The 15,972-nt window shown below is 49.3% G+C and overlaps 7 protein-coding genes across 7 annotated transcripts; 2 read left to right on the top strand and 5 right to left on the bottom strand.

Moving 5' to 3' along the window:
* Positions 1–3: 3 nt before the first annotated feature.
* Positions 4–3,954, bottom strand: I303_105953 (uncharacterized protein; the record flags this gene model as incomplete). The annotated part of the gene is made up of 9 exons (XM_065969273.1): positions 4–1,212; positions 1,349–1,498; positions 1,545–1,694; positions 1,748–2,523; positions 2,724–2,830; positions 2,948–3,149; positions 3,380–3,397; positions 3,460–3,696; positions 3,831–3,954. 9 exons carry the CDS (start codon positions 3,952–3,954, stop codon positions 4–6), a joined length of 2,973 nt encoding a protein of 990 aa, XP_065825345.1.
* Positions 3,955–4,364: 410 nt separating this feature from the next.
* I303_105952 (uncharacterized protein) lies at positions 4,365–5,644 on the top strand (the record flags this gene model as incomplete). The annotated part of the gene is made up of 5 exons (XM_065969272.1): positions 4,365–4,602; positions 4,663–4,787; positions 4,988–5,256; positions 5,474–5,540; positions 5,591–5,644. 5 exons carry the CDS (start codon positions 4,365–4,367, stop codon positions 5,642–5,644), a joined length of 753 nt encoding a protein of 250 aa, XP_065825344.1.
* Positions 5,645–7,108: 1,464 nt separating this feature from the next.
* Positions 7,109–8,198, top strand: I303_105951 (60S ribosomal protein eL6; the record flags this gene model as incomplete). The annotated part of the gene is made up of 4 exons (XM_018409261.1): positions 7,109–7,190; positions 7,446–7,746; positions 7,810–8,020; positions 8,085–8,198. 4 exons carry the CDS (start codon positions 7,109–7,111, stop codon positions 8,196–8,198), a joined length of 708 nt encoding a protein of 235 aa, XP_018261533.1.
* A 74-nt stretch (positions 8,199–8,272) lies between these two features.
* On the bottom strand, positions 8,273–13,296 carry I303_105950 (uncharacterized protein; the record flags this gene model as incomplete). The annotated part of the gene is made up of 14 exons (XM_065969271.1): positions 8,273–8,308; positions 8,397–8,555; positions 8,878–8,965; positions 9,023–9,255; positions 9,302–9,344; positions 9,459–9,660; positions 9,704–9,950; positions 10,005–10,133; positions 10,245–10,266; positions 10,361–10,492; positions 10,535–10,558; positions 10,639–10,736; positions 10,781–11,481; positions 11,595–13,296. The coding sequence occupies 14 exons, from the start codon at positions 13,294–13,296 to the stop codon at positions 8,273–8,275; spliced, it is 3,816 nt and encodes a 1,271-aa protein (XP_065825343.1).
* Positions 13,297–13,325: 29 nt separating this feature from the next.
* On the bottom strand, positions 13,326–13,934 carry I303_105949 (uncharacterized protein; the record flags this gene model as incomplete). The annotated part of the gene is made up of 1 exon (XM_065969270.1): positions 13,326–13,934. The coding sequence occupies one exon, from the start codon at positions 13,932–13,934 to the stop codon at positions 13,326–13,328; it is 609 nt and encodes a 202-aa protein (XP_065825342.1).
* A 761-nt stretch (positions 13,935–14,695) lies between these two features.
* Positions 14,696–15,277, bottom strand: I303_105948 (uncharacterized protein; the record flags this gene model as incomplete). The annotated part of the gene is made up of 1 exon (XM_065969269.1): positions 14,696–15,277. The coding sequence occupies one exon, from the start codon at positions 15,275–15,277 to the stop codon at positions 14,696–14,698; it is 582 nt and encodes a 193-aa protein (XP_065825341.1).
* A 106-nt stretch (positions 15,278–15,383) lies between these two features.
* Positions 15,384–15,914, bottom strand: I303_105947 (uncharacterized protein; the record flags this gene model as incomplete). The annotated part of the gene is made up of 1 exon (XM_065969268.1): positions 15,384–15,914. The coding sequence occupies one exon, from the start codon at positions 15,912–15,914 to the stop codon at positions 15,384–15,386; it is 531 nt and encodes a 176-aa protein (XP_065825340.1).
* Between the last annotated feature and the right edge of the window lie 58 nt (positions 15,915–15,972).

Below are 15,972 nucleotides of genomic sequence, written 5' to 3'. Positions count from 1 at the left end.
TACTCAATCCGTCTCTTGATGATAACCTGCCCTACGCATTTCTCCAAGCCGCCTCCTAGCGGCACCAAGTTCCTTTTCCAATTTGAGAATCTCCACTTGCTGTTCCATCTCCCGAACCTTGAACTCGTGAGAGGGCATAGCCTTGTAATCGACCGCTTCATCATCGACTTGCTGATTGGAGATGAGTTTGACTTGCTTGACGAGCGCTTTACACGCATCTGTGACAGCCTTGGAAGCCAACTCGAGACGTTGTTGGGTTTTAGACATCAGGGATGCTTTCACTCGAGATGCTGCGACCAATTGAGCCGTGGCGGCAGATACTTCGTTCGATGCGACGATTAGCTGTTCTAAAGAGTGGGTGCCCGATATGACACCATCAGCGCTCTCGATGAGCAAACCGGTTGCGTAAGCGACTGCTTTGGCGGCGGAAATGAGACCTTCAGTCCATCGGTTGTTCCGCTTGTAGAATTGTTGAGTTGTACTCGAACCCTTTCCTTCCGAAACAATTTCTTCTTGGCTCTCCGTAGCGGCTTGAATCAGTCGACCAATAGCGTTGGTGATGGCGAGTGTGGCTTCGAGAATTGCATCATGCACTTGAACATCGAGAGAAGTATATTTGCTTCCTTTCGGCCGAGCCATAAGTGCTTGCAGACGCTCGGTGGCCTGTTCGATTGCCTTAGCGGCGTTTTGCATTTCTTGAGATACAATGTCCCCGATATCGCCATTAGCCTTTGAGAGAGTGGATGCTTTGGCTTTGGGAATGAATCTCTCGACGCTATCTGAAAGTTTGGATAGAGCGCCACGTGTCTCAGCATTGTTGCGGAGTGCCGCTTCTTCACTCTTTCCGCCCGCAAGTAGTCGGAAGGATTGGAGGTTGAGGAAGAATCGATATCCTGAATCACCAGCTTCTTTGGCGACTTTGAGTAACCTATCCGATGCCTCATCCGTCTCGGCAAAGCGTGTGATACCCTTGGAGCTGACAAGAGTTTCTGACAATGCCTGTGCCAGTTCGTTGGCGGCTTTGATGACATCGACGTGACCTCCTCCGCTCTTTCGACCGAGATACAGGTTGAAAGTCGAAGCAAATTCGGTGGCGTTGGTCATGGCTTTCTCGATCATTGACAGAGTGTACTCCGGGGTCGCTGTTGTATTACCGGTTTGCGTAGGAGATTCCAGCTCATATATGGCGTCGTCAACTTTCTGCATACACGCCTGAAGTATAGAATCGATGATGGCGTTGAGCTCCTTTCGGTGATCGAGGATAAGGGTATCGACTTGCGCATCAAACGCTTGACTCGTGTCACCGGAAGTCTACCTGTAAGCACAATCTCATCAAACATTCACTCACCAAACGCAGATCGCTCAGCTCTTTCAGCGTTGAGTCCATGCCTTCTTGCATGATGAGGAGTTCTTGCTCCTTCTCTTCGATCACTCGGGAAACTTCGCCGTCCTTGGCGTCAATCTTGTGCAATAACTCGTCGATTTGCATTTGTTTAGACTGACGAATAATTAGCGACAGTGCGAATAAGCTGCATGATACTCACTCGCAAAGAGTCCTCGAGCTCCGTAAGTTGACGGTTGTACTTTGCCATGACACCAGATACTTCCGAGCTCTTATGACGGGAAGCGTCTTCCGCTCTTTCATTCGCGAAAGACAGATCACGCTTGAGGCGATCGATTTCCTCGCGATGGCTCTGCAAAACATGTGAGCACAAGCACAGATACTGCGTCCAGTCTTCTAACTCACCGACTTCAGCCTATCAAGATCGTATCTTGCTCGATCTCTTTCCCTGATCATATCGGCTAACTCCAGATTTTTCGTTTTCACGTCTCGCTCCATGCGTTCCATCTTGTCGATAGCCTCTTGAGCAGAATTGGCTTTGAGCTGGAAGCCCTTTGACTTGTTCAGAAGATCGAGATGTTCACCTCGGAGCTGAGAATAAAGCTTGGCAAGCGCTTCATACTTGTTCCTCCAGATATCAATTTGCTTTTGCAATTGAGCGATTAGCTCATCCTTTGCCGACATCTGCGCTCCCACGTTTGCTCCGATCATGCCGAGTTCACTCTCCAATGACTTGACTCGGCGATCGTATTGTTCCAGCAACATCTGATCTCGCTCATACTGACCGCGCATAGCGAGCATCTCTTGCTGAAGCTGGCCCACTTGGCCTTGTTGCTGTTGGTTATACTGTTGATTCATCTGCTCTCGCAGCAACTCCTCTTGAGCTTGTCGCTCTCGTTCTTGCTGTAACCTTTGCTGCTCAGCATACTCGGCTTCTTGTCTACGTTTGTCTTCCTCCTGTCGACGTTGATCCCCTTCCCTCTGAGCTACTAGTGCTGCTTGTTTACGCTCGTACTCTTCCAACATTCGACGCTGCTCATCAATCTCGCCCTGCGTGGCCTGGGGAGAAGAAGGACGTGGGGTTTCTCGCCGAGCTTGAGGTGTCTCCGTTGGTGGACGTTCAGGTAATTCAGGAGCGGTACCATTATCAATCAAGTTGGGAGGTTCCTGATCGTCAGCTCCTGCCATTTCAGCATGAACTCACCTGCCCAAGTTTCGGTACATTGATCAGTCCAGTCAAGTATTTCAGGTTGCTACACTCGTAGTAGAATCTTCGGAGATTATAGTGTTGAGCGTTGTATCGTTCTCGAAGGGGGAGCAGAGCGTCCATACCGTCGGTTCCTGAAAAGTCAACATGATTCTGACACGGCCAAATACTCACTTCTGTGCATAGCTCGGAGCATACTGGTGATGAACTTATAGATTCCGAAACTCTCCTTCACGAGGGGTACGAGGGCAGATATCCGACACTCATTGTTGGCTGATCCTCTAAACTGGGCGAAGATGAGCTTCTGGAAAGATTCAATCTGATCTTGAAGAGTCATGAGATCGGTGATGGTTTCATACCTGCTCAAGTCAGCACAATTGCTGATTGCTTACACTCACCCTTCATTTGGATCATCGATATTCTTCAGACTGATATACTCTTCGTACTCAAAAAGACCATTAAATTCGGGATGATGTCGGTGGAATCGTAGCTTGGATAACAGGAAAGAGGTGTACGCCTTGATAATGCCTCCATAGCCTTTTCCACCATCTCCCACCGTACGTCCACAGGTTTCCAGCCAGCCGGTCTGCGCGTGGGCTTCTTTGATGGTCTGTAAATGTCAGCGAGTATCCAGGTGACGTCAACTCACAACTGGGTGTCCTTCCTGAAGCAGCTTGTGAACCACGATAAGAGCCTTGAAAGTCTGTACTTCATCCGCCAAGATGGGTTGAGTTCGAAGACCGTTCCAAACAGACAACGAGGAGTGATAGTCCCAGGTGTACACGATGCATTCTACATGTTAGCACTACCACTTGAGTCGGCTCACTCACTTCTGACATGTTTTTGCTCTAAACGATGTGTTAGCTGACGAAGGCAGCAAACAGAGCAGCAGACGGAAGAGTCAGCTCACTCGGTGCAGTCTCCTCTGGACTGGTAGCTTTCTTGATATTGACGCTTAATTCTGATTCTGTCTTGTCCTTATCTACCGGTCTTGTTGGTTGATGGCTGGCACCGCTTGCAGCGGCACGAACGGACGGATAATCGTCGTAATCAGCGTGATGTCGGCCAAACCTATCAGAATTGGTTGTCAGCTGCTGAAGACTCAATACGACCTGTAAGGGCACATGAAGAGCTAGACTTGAATGGTCTACGGATAGATTTGATTCTCGGAACTATTGCAGGCGAACAAGCGCACTGCAGCGGCGAGATGGCGGACTATGACATCAGAAGCGGCAGAGGCATGACATAGGTCGCGAAAGACGATCTGACCAGCCCACTCACATGATGACGAACAGTCGGGATGATGGCCCGGGGTGGTCGAAGGGGGGAAAGAGGGGGAGAATGGGGAGTTTGAGAAATGAGGGGAGGAAGGGGGAGGAGGAACAGGTGATGTTGTCCGTATCATCTGTTACTCTGGCCTGTCAACGACCTGCATGACGTTGAACGCCTCAATCAGTGAGCCCTGAACTAGACCCCAATTCGCTTACGTAAAAAGATGTCCGTCAACATCCACGTAGGGATGACCGCGAGCCTAAACACTCGAGAGCCACGTGTTCAATCTCATCGGCCTGAGCCTGACGTTGTCTCGATTGGATTGTTCATGGTCTTCATGCCAATGCAGGCAGTAGACACATTGTGTCACTGGAAAGCATCACAAATATCACCTACAGGTTTCGACAGCAGAGATCACTCGGACTACGCGCGATTCTTACTCCGTCTTCGACTATCTCGCGACCTCTAGCACCACGTCGTCCGTCGCTGCAATTTCTGACTCTATCTTCTGCCTTTCCATCGCCTCAAGCTTTTGTTCCATGAATGGCACCGTTCGATCTCGATGCCTGCATCGACCGTCTACGCGACAAGCAGCTTTTAGGAGAAGCTCTCCTCAGGGAGATATGCGAGAAGACCAAAGAAGTGCTCATGAGGGAGAGCAATGTCGTTCACGTCGCTTCTCCGATAACGGTCGTCGGCGACATACACGGACAATTTCACGACCTGATAGAGATCTTTCGCATTGGTGGCTCAGCTCCCAACACCAATTACCTCTTCCTAGGTGAGCTGAGCTGTACGTCGAGAACAGCACGCCTATGACGCTGATCGATTACTTGTCAAGGTGACTATGTTGATCGAGGTTTACATTCCGTCGAAACCATATCCCTCCTCACCTGCTTGAAGCTTCGATATCCTGAGCGAATTCATCTTATAAGGGGAAATCACGAGTCCAGAGCTGTCACACAGGTTGGTTCGTCTCTCTTTTGGCTTCACGCGTGATGAAAACCTTCAAAAGAGGACTCTGAGGCTCCTAGCCTGTGGAGAATAATTCGCTTCAGTGTGTCAGAGGTATACTCAGCAGAGAAACCCGACACTGAGGTGAATAGAGAGAACGGAAATCTGATGTGAAGCCCTTGGAGGATGACCAACACTTACATTTTCCATAGACATATGGCTTTTACCTCGAGTGTACCCGTAAATACGGCTCCCCTGCTGTTTGGCAATACTTCACCGATATGTTCGACTTCTTGACGCTTAGCGTTGTCATCGACGATGCAATCTTCTGTGTCCACGGCGGTCTGAGCCCTTCGATACATCATATTGACCAAATCAAGATCATTGATCGGTTCAGAGAGATACCCCACGAAGGGCCGATGGCGGATTTGGTCTGGTCAGATCCTGATCCGGAGAAGGAGGATTTTGCAATCAGTCCTCGGTGAGTGCTTTAACGTCCGGACAAAGCTGAAAAGTAGAGGTGCGGGGTACACGTTTGGGGCATCAATTGTCAAGAAATTCCTCAACCTCAACGGGATGAACCATGTTCTTCGTGCGCATCAATTATGCATGGAAGGTTATTCTGTCTTATACAACGATCAGCTCAGCACCGTGTGGAGCGCCCCAAATTACTGCTACCGATGTGGTAATATGGCTAGTATACTGGAAGTGTCGCCTGGGGGAAGGCGATACTTCAACGTGTTCAACGCTGCGCCGGAGAACGAGGTAAGTGAGATAAGCCTAATTGCAAATGACTAGGCTTATAGTGTTCACAGAGGGACGGTCCTAATCAACAACAACAAGTGAAAGCGATCGAATACTTCCTCTGAAAGCTGCTACGAGATGTCCCATTCCAGAGCGCCAAATAGGTCGTCGACCAATCCAAAACTTCGTCCCCTTAGTATCCCGGGTCCCCCATTCATCACGTCCTTAATGTCTGGTAACGACCACTCATCTGTGACTTTCCAACGCCTGCATATGAAAACCTTGGCTTCCCAGTCGCCGCCCCTGACTGGTGTGCTTCGAAAATATAGAGCAAGGGAATCGAAAAAGGATTCCTCTAGAGCAAGAGTACGAGATGTGTCTATAGAATTAGCTCTGAGCGTTTCTCGCATGCACTCACAGGACAGTATGACGTCCGGTCCAAACGTTTCTTCATCATCGTTTTGTAACTGCTCGCCAGACTCTGTTAAGCGCAGGAGAGTGTGCAGAAGAGGAGGGTACAAATTCGGAAAGTATATCTGCAATTGACTGTCAGTACATAGCCGGTTGTTACCGTAACAGTACTGACGAGATCACACATTATAATGTGAGTGAGTGGCCCATATCGAAACAGATGAGATGGGTCGCCTCCCCAGGCGAGTGACTGAGCTAGTACTCGCGCATGCTGTGATGAAGGGGGTCGCCAATTCTTGATTGACTGTTCACATAAAGGCACGACCTCTGGAAGATCAGTAGTGATGATGAGATCTTCCTTTCCAAGGTGCCCCGCTAAGTGTAAAGACGCGACAGACTGCCCAGAACCGAGTTCGACTATACGATGCGGACTCCGGGGCTGCGTTCGTAAAATTGAGCAAGGTGGATCAAAGCGGTTTGAGGGCGTGAAGTAATCGATCAGAGGTCTGGTAGCCTCCCTTACATGTTAGCTCAAGACCGTCGCGTGTATCCTGCCCTTACCAAACTCGTCCAGCAATTCCATATGTAGCTATTGCATTCGTCTGCTGATGTGTCTCCTCATCTGATTGGTGCACATTACTCAGCAAAAGCGGCCTGATGTCGAGATTGGGAGGAAAGTTGGGGTTTGACATGACGCTTCACTCGATTGCTTGAATGACGTTCATTTAGGAACCGTTCTGCAGGTCGGGGGCATGAAAACGACTAAGTCGGCACTCTCAGTAGGCCAAATGGAATCAGATAGTTCAATATGGGCGATCGGACATCACCGCCATCGCAGCTATCGGACTTAAGGACCAAATCTCTTAAAACCCGCCGCTTGTGCAGGTGCCACATACTATTTGTACTGAATGCATGTACTGCACAGGGGATTTACCGTATGTGGGGGTGTTGAGAGGAGAATTGCCAATTGCTTGCTTGCTTGCTTGCTTGCTTCTTGCTGCTCACTAGCTGCTTCGTTATCTCAAACTCATCAATTCGCGGTTTCGCAGATCGACTTTTCATCCTTCAAAAAGCATCAACAAGGTGAATAACGCTCATCATTCAACCTCGACATCTACATCTCGTCACCGCTTTCGTCTCCTATCATTTCGCAAGCTAACCAATCAGCAATATCATAGATGGCTCGATCCAAGGAAATCGCTCCCAACGTTGGTCGACTCTCCAGGTCTCAAGTAGCCGCCAAGAGAGGTCTTCACAAGGGTACGTGGATATTTCCGGAACTCTTGAAGTGAGAGAGTGAGAAAGGCAGCACAGGACACGGTCTGAATGGATGGAAAGTGGAAATTACGCATGAAGCGGGTGAATGTGTTTGTGATAGAAGGATGAGGAAACAATAGTGGTGCGCTATATGTAGTGCATAGAGAGAAGGACATGGAAAGGGGGATTGAGAACGGACGATCTGGAAAGGAGAAATCAACGTGTATGTCTTCTGACATTTGCTGTTTGGATTTATAGGAAAGAAGACCTCTGCCGCTCCTGCTAAGGCTGAGGCTCCTGCCCACACCGAGAAGACCGTTGGTGGTAAAGGAAACGGAGAGAAGCGATTGGTTCCCACCAACAAAGCTTCCAAATACTACCCAGCCGAGGATGTCAAGAAGCCAAAGGTCTCCCGAAAGACCGTTGGAAAACCCGCTCTTCGAGCTTCTATCACCCCTGGTACCGTCTTGATCCTCCTTGCCGGTCGATTCGCTGGCAAGCGAGTTGTCTTCCTTAAGCAGCTCGACTCTGGTCTTCTCTTAGTCTCTGGTCCTTTCAAGTGAGTAATCAAGTACGATCCTCGTCGGTCCGCCGTTGCTAATCAGATACCCTCGTATGTCAGGATCAACGGTGTACCTCTTCGACGAGTGAGCCAAGCCTACGTCATCGCTACTTCCACCAAAGTCGACATCGCCGGTGTCTCCATCCCAGAGACCGTTAACGACGCCTACTTCGCCAAGTCCAAAGCTGCTAAGGGTTCCAAGGAGGGAGAATTCTTCGGTGAGGGTAAGGAGAAGAAGGCTTTCCCAGAGGAGAAGAAGTCGGAGCAAAAGGTGCGTAACCCACCTATACACATGCAGTCAATGTAATCATGCTGATTTACTTGTCACTCGTTAGGCCGTTGATGCTGCTTTAATCGCTTCCATCAAGAAGGTCGACAACCTGGCCAAATACCTCAAGGCATCTTGGGGTCTCTCCAAGGGTGACCGATTCCACGAGCTCAAGTTCTAGATTTCTTGATTTGATGGAATGAGTCATATGATTGGGATGCATGTATCACGCTACGACATATACAGCTACAGATTTTACAACCACGGAGCCCAACCGATGTACATCGCAGCCTGTGTGGACAGAAAGAGTCAGTCGGGCAAGACGAGGGGCAGCAGAAGATGTAGGGAAACAAGAATGTCGGCTGGGGGTTCCACTTACGAGGTTCGCTGGACTGGTCGCTTCTTTAATGAGCGCTTCCACTTGACTTGGAACCGAGCCGACAGTCCCTTCTTTCATGACGCCTCGCAATTTTGCTCTAATGGGCTTGAGGTTCCTATCTGCTGATGCTTTGATGTCTCGGTCGGATTTACTTCGACCCTACACACCATTAGCTCGGTACTGATTACTGTCTTACTCACGCTCTTCATCCACTCGATCAAAGGATCATGTACAAAAGCTTCCAAAACGCTCATCAGGGAGTCACAGTTGGTCCTCAATATCGACATTGTTATTTCGGCAGCTTTACGGTAGACACCTGAACAACGTAAGCGTCGTGCAAGTGTTCGATGACTTACCTTCAACTCCCGTGACACCCAAAGCGTCTACCATGTTCTGGGTTAGGCGAAACGGTACTCTTTCTGGTATCTCGAACGTTTTTCCCTGTTTTGATCAGCAGATGGTGTCACAGCCTTGCACTCACTTTATCGAAAAGACAATTCAGGTCGACATGGACAGTGTCGCCAGATAGCCCGTCGAAAAGGATGTTTTCACCGTGTCGATCACCCAACCTGTATTGAAACGCTGTCAGTCGGTCGAACTGATGACGAATTTCATGCGTGACTGACCCTAAGACATAGCCGATCATGGACATTACGGCCAAAGTCCGACCATAGGCTAAACGGCTCGCGAGCCAGGCTGAGGGTTCAGGCCATGTTATCAGGAACCATTCGTGGAAAACGGTTGGAGTGTATTTCGGCAAGATTTGGTTTTTGAAAGCATGAATGAGCGGAGCGAAGTTTTCCTTGTCCCTAGCCCAGATTTTGCGAGCTTGCTCGTTGGCCGCGTGCACATCATTTGTCTGTGCGTGTTCGTGTCAGCCAATGACTGGCACAACTCAGACTCACATAAATCTTCTTGTTATAGCGACCATACGCCTTCTCGAGTATACTTTTGAGCGCATTGGTGTTTGCAACCCACTCCAGTAGACCACATTCCTCGTTCAGTGGCATGACAGCATATGTTCGAATATCTGGAAATCAGCTTTGCTTCCCGGTCACCTACTCACAAAGTTGTCGTCTTCGAGATTCAGAAGCGCTCTTAAGCAATTTGTTTATCATTGAATTCAAGTCCATCAATCTGGCGTCCTTTCTTAAATCGTCATGAGGCTTGCACAAGAAGGGATATTTTCGGCCATCGCTTCCCATAAAGCTGATCTTCTTAGGCCTCTGTAGCGAAGGCATAATGTCAACCCGATCATCGAAACCTATACAATTCGTTCAGCGACAGTCAGCATTGGCAGGACTCACCCGCTATAGACACTGGGGTATTTGGAAAGGGATTGTGAGATTTGACGGTTTCTGATGTGGTGGGCAAGGTGCATGTCAATGCGTCCTGCAGAGGCAAAATCATCTTGGTTCTTGAGCTCGCCACGTAAGAGAAATCCGAGCCCATTGACATGAGTCTTTTTTTGTCGTCCACCTTCTCGTCGGTAAATTTCAGTAGCACATTGGAGAAACGAGCCGCATCCTTGATCAGCACAGCGATTGTGTTCGACTGAGAACTCCTGACGATCAGCTTCGGACAACACATGGCGAAATGCAGACTCACTTTGGCCGATGCTATCGTTGTTACTTCCGAACAGGCTGACTTTCTTTCCGCTCTCTTGGATTGCGCAGCCCCGACTGTAGGCCATAAGGCCTGCTGAGGGTATTTGTATATGACGTAAGCCATGATCTTCTTCAAAATTAGAGCGGATTTCTCGTCTGGGTGAACTATCCGCGAGATGATTTGGGGGAAAGCCGTGAGGAACTAAGATGTCAGCTTGATCGCAATGCATCGTGAACATACCTGGTATGTTGGTAGATCATGCCTGATTTTGTCCACCAGGTCGATTATTCTCTTGAGCTGAGTGGCCATCTCAGGGGTTCTGTATGTCAGTCATAATTTCTGGAATTGCGACTCACTTTTTCGCGTCCTTTATCTCGCCGAAATCGAGCCACAGAGTCAGCATCCTCGGCATAGTCTGGTATATGTATTTGACTCCGTAATGTAACGCAAGTGAGTAATAGTGACAGGTGTGATAGTGAAAGATCGCCCTGCGCGTTCTCAGCTCTCGGTTCCGCCTGCTGAGGACTTACATTTGATCAGGTGTCCCGCTTAGACTGTCATAATAGTGACCCAGATGATAGTGAGGCGATTCGGCACTGACGATCAGCCTGGATCCCAAGGTTGATGTACTCACTTGTGAGATCGAGCAATCGCTTCCATATATCGCTGAATGATGTCATTCCGCTCGAATCGATCTGCCTCGTTGGTCCATCTAGCCACAAGTAGTACAGCCTACGTGGTGATTAGCTGAGATCTCAAGTCACGACTTTACTCACCTTAGCCAATTTACGCTCTCGAGCGAAGTCGCGATCGCCTGCTGAGTCAGGGGTTTCAAGCGGTGTTTCGGATGATTGCTTGAGCAAGGGAATCATGGCATTGGTGATGTCAGCCAGAGCTTTGTAGATACCGCCATTAGCATAATTGAGTTTCGCTTGCTGAACGAAGGCGAATGGGGCTTCAGCACCCTTGGCTTGCAGCACAGCGCTGTATGCTGTCTGGTCGTATCCGGCTTTTCTAGCAATCTTAGAGCTGAGTATCCAGGCATCGCCAATCTCAGATTGAGAGATTGTAGTATTGGCAAGGCTGAAAGCTGTTCTTCGAATACTCAGGAGAGCTTCGCGAATACGAAAAGTCGGAGAAGTAAAGCTGAACCTTGCTTCCAGGGACTGAATACCGTCCCGCATTGCTTTCTGTTTCCTAGCTCGGCCATTGTTGTCATGAGGCATGCTCTCAATATCTTTTTTGAGAGAGTGTATGATCTCCACTTCTCGTATGAGGTGCAATTGTAGCAATGATTCGTACGCTCGACCATACTGCTTGGCCGTGATCTTCATGCCTGATGTCCTTCTTGCTTGGGAAAGAACGGGAAGTAGGTCTCGCTTTTCGTGCAGCGCCAAGAGAGTTTGACCGATAGCCGGGCCATTTGATCCAATTTGTCTCACCGTCGTCCAGTCCCCGATGATCCATGCTGCTTCGGCTTCGAAGGAGGCCAATTCCGTCGACCATTCAGGGTGTCGGCTGAGCACACCTCGAATGTGCGTGCGCAGAGTGTCTGTACGTTAGCAGAAACACGTGTCGGGGTTAACTCACCGTAGTGACCCAGGTTACGCAAGCATTTAAGCAGACCGACGTGATAGGCTACATCGTCCGGGGACTGTTGCAGTCTAACCTCCCAACAACTCTGCGCGGAAGTCCATCTACCCGTACTTTCATGTTCTCTGATCTGATGTTCCAGAGAAGGTGAGATAACGAAAGCTGATACTCCTTCCATACCATCTGGCTCATCAAGCTCGGAGTATATTTGATGTAGACGTTCGAAGTAGGTCTGCAGGATAAGATTGTCCTTGCCATCGTTCCTCAATTTGACGATTCTTTCTTCGAAACTTCTCAACGATCTTGCGTAAGCCTTACTTTGCAGAGCCGCATTCGCCATGAGCTCGGTATCTATACCGGTCATTACATCTTCTACGGTCTTTATCTGAATGTTTCGATCGGTTTTCCCCAGCCGGTACAGTCGCAACCATTTACTTAGATGATCCATTAGATCGAATATCACTTGAGCACTCAACGTTCGCTTGTCCGCCGAGCCGGTGAGATTCACTTGCTCCTGCAGAACCGCATGTATCTCAGACGAGATTTCCGTTCGCCATTTCGGGAGACCGGACAGGAGGACATTGAGAACCAGGTGAGGCAGGATGTGGTGAGCGACAGTGACATCCTGATTTCTCAAAATACCGCGAAACACCCCGAATATGGTTTTGCTATCTCTTGTCGATATGTCGTCGCCAGACATGGTCATAACCTTTCCGATTAGGTCTGTAGTCCAGTGTTGGATCCATTCGCGGTAAGTGGGGGCCGCTGTATAGATTGGGTGAGAGTAAGTCTTGATGGGCGCCTCGGTCATTGAAAATCGCGACTCCAGCAACGGTGTCAATGTTTCCAACTGATCTTTAGGAATTTTGCTCCACCTGTCTCTCACCGGCTTGCTTTGTACTTTTTCGGCAGAATTAAGCAATTTGGTGGTGAAGCCGCAAAACTTCAAAAGCTCTTGTATGGCATAGGCGAGATGAGTTTGATGCTTCGTGTCGTTAGTCGCCCGGAACGCGTTGACCAATAAGTCTGTCACCAGGTGCAAGGCGAAATCTTTGGATTCTTCCTGTTCCGTGAAGTTGGCAGCAATGGTCATTGTACCGGGATCTGGTTGAATACCGAGTCGATCTGGGTCTAAGGCACCTACGATGCCCATACATTCGTAACTCAAATCTCGCAATTCTTGACAGTCGCCATCACTGCTTGCTGTAGCCAGAAGACTGGTCATTAGACGAGCCATGACTGGATCGAAGGTATCACCGCGCACGAGGGGCTCTATTTCTTCTTGCCGAGAAATCAGAAGTGATTTTAGCTCTCGTGTGGATGCAGTGGCAATTGCAATGTTCTTGCTGTCGGTCCGGTCGAGCACCTTGTTGATATGAATTTGGATTCTGTCGTTCATGCGTTGTGACGTCAACCGATTCGCTGCTGACTTCAGATCCGGTATGTCGTCCAAGCCGACTATGTCGTCGATGTATTGACTGAGGTTTTTGGCATTGTCGGCAATGTCGTTGATTATGCCTTTAGCAATGTCCCGCTCGTGCCCGTCAAATGTATACCAATTGGCCACAAGGGCACCGGTTGTTCTTCCGACGAAAGGTCCGACATCTGAAAAGCGCAAAGTGGATATGAACAGCGCCCAGGCTTTCAGAGTCTCTTCCCTGAGCTCCGGAATGCCCAGCGTGCTTTGTAAGCTTGCCATGATCTGGACGTCAGCTTGGTCAATCATCATCACAGACTCACCTGAGGCGAAAAGCCAGACATAGAGTCACCTGCAATTTTGATCAAAGACCCAAAACTCCGTATGATCTTGCGTTTGTACTCGACGGACTTCTTGCCTTGAACGTCATGAAGCATATCGTTCAATTGGGATATGACGCCAAGCATCTGGGGTTTCAGAAACGCTCCAACATCGTCGTTGTTGTGCTGGTGAGTTGTTGCTTTGATCAGAGCATTTTGGGCTGCTTTCCTGTGACCCCGATCCGAGTCTCCTAATTCTACTATGATCATTACAACAAGGTCCACGAAGCAAGCTGTCATCAGTGAAGGGACAGATAGATTTGACAAAGCCTTTGGATTTCCCTTCATAAGTTCTTGAAGCAGCTCGACAAGGAACTTTATGGCAGAATTTGTCCGATCGGTATGCAGGAAAGCTTGAGACAGGATATGCGCAATGTTGTCCGTCAACAACATCCCGAGATTTTGCTTGACTATACTGGCGACCTGCTGCAGGGCACGTCTATCTTGTGACATGACCAAGGCAGGCAATACGTGCTTGAGGTTCGTCTCCAAGAAATTCTTCCTGGTCAGACCTATGAATTGCATAGTCTCGGCTACCATTTCTGGAGATCGGAGGATATTTTTCCCTAAGAGGATGCTGATCGGTTTGATGAAAGGTGATAACAGCGTGTAGGGTGTTTTGTGATGGATTTTTGTCAAGCCCAGCAGCTGAAAATCAGCTCCGAACGTATGATGGAGAACTCACCTCTGCAAAAGCTAAACTTCTCAGAGGCGCGCTTCCAGAGCCCAATTGCTGGATCAGAAGCTGAAGGATTGCGCAAAGATTGTCGCCGGCCGAATGACGCCCAAGATCGCCCAGCAGTAACACACCAGTTTCACGGTTGACCAGGGATTTCTGAAGGTGGATGGCCACCCTATCGATCATCTGACGACGATTCCTGTCCGCCACTTTCGAATCCGGATGCGCCGATTGAGCCGTGTAGAGCAAAGATACGATGCGACTGTGATAATCAGCTTCATACAAACTCACGTTACTCACCTAACGAGCACGCGCGATGAACGATCCGCAGCAGTGAGCTGTTCGAATAGTCGTCCGAGAATCACTTGACGATCTGATGGCTGAAGTCCAACTGCGAGTGTACGAGGTGACGTGTGCTCAATCAAATGCGTGAAAGTACGAAGGCTCGAAGTGTCGATCTTGCCTATTTTGATCCAGAAATCGAAGATAAGATCTGATAGAGTCTGGGAGAAGGGAGAAATATGAGATGTACATCCAGCCAAGGCGCAAGCTACTCTTGGGCCTGATTCACGAATGAGGGGCAAGTCGCTAAATCATCAGCATGCGTCTCGTTGAGGAAGACTCACTCTCTAGCTAGCAGAGCCTCCAAGTTGTCGGTCTGCGGGACGAAGTCTGGCAGGATTCCCTTTAGCAATTGCTCAGGGTTGGTCTCGACCTCTGAGCTTCTCTTTCTCTTCTTACAAGGCCGCAAAGTCTGGCTGAGGGCTTTGTCTAGCCGATCAGCTTTGGAATGGTTCGAGCGAGCCGCGAGCGACCATTTATCGAGTTGCTCCGACGACAGCAGATCTTCCAATGCACCTGCCGATAGGTACGGTTCGACAGGGGTGACAAGGAAGCAGATCTTGGCGAAATCGACATCATCCTCTATTGACAATTCGCTAGACTGACCCAGCATTGACCACCATATCTCGACTCTGATGTCTGGCTCTGCCTTCGTGAGCGAATCAATCAACCTGATCATCTCCTCCCTCCACAGCTGATCAGGATGATTGGAAAAATTCGCGGCGAGTAAACAGCCTCGAATGAGGTTGAGTGATCGAGATCGGGGTAAGGCTGACGTTATAGCAGACATGTATCTGCTTTGCATTTGCGGTGTCTGCACGATCCTTCCTGTCTGAGATAGTAAAACGGCGGAAATTGTCATGATTGAATCCGAAAATGGTGTATCGAGTTGCAGAGAAGCGGACAGCAGAAAGATGAGGGGCCCGGCGTTCGGAGGCAATTCCGTGAAGTTGAAAAGAATAGCCTTCCTACGGGAAAGGGTGTCTAGGGGTCAGCTCAGACACTACTCGTGAAGGCTCACCTTGGCAGAACGAGTGGATATGCCTCAAGACCATCGACAGTCTCCTCGCGCCTTTGGCCCAGCTCACATCTTCCTCCGAGGAATTCCTGCCTATAGCACGAAGTGCATCTATCATCGTGATCATCAAGTCATCGTACAGACTTCCTCCGTCGAGCGAGACGGCGACCTGGACTAATCGCGGGAGAAGCCAACAGTAGAATGGATGATCGTTTTCCTGACCTCTGGAACACAGTAACCCAGGATGAAGTTTGGCCTGCGTTTGAAGGATGGTGAGGGTATACTGAGCTTGCTGTGGATTGGGCTGTGAATTCCGCGAGATCGGTTTGAGGATACAGTTCTGAAGGAGCACCTGCACTAGCTTTCTATATTTGGACAGGTCCGCGTCTTGGCCTGAGGGCGTCAAACCCTCTTTGATCAGATTCTCTAGTAATTGTTGACCAGTCGCAGAGCCGAGATCACCTATATCGTCGGGTGTCATCTTGATCGGCGATAGTGCGTAAAACACAGGCCTCGGCCTCCGCCTCAAAGTGTTGTTG

This window comes from Kwoniella dejecticola, chromosome 7 (genome assembly GCF_000512565.2).
Source record: "Kwoniella dejecticola CBS 10117 chromosome 7, complete sequence".
NCBI lineage: Eukaryota > Fungi > Basidiomycota > Tremellomycetes > Tremellales > Cryptococcaceae > Kwoniella > Kwoniella dejecticola.
The sequence above is the reverse complement of the archived record's forward strand: the minus strand, read 5'-3'. Positions and strand labels throughout refer to the sequence as shown.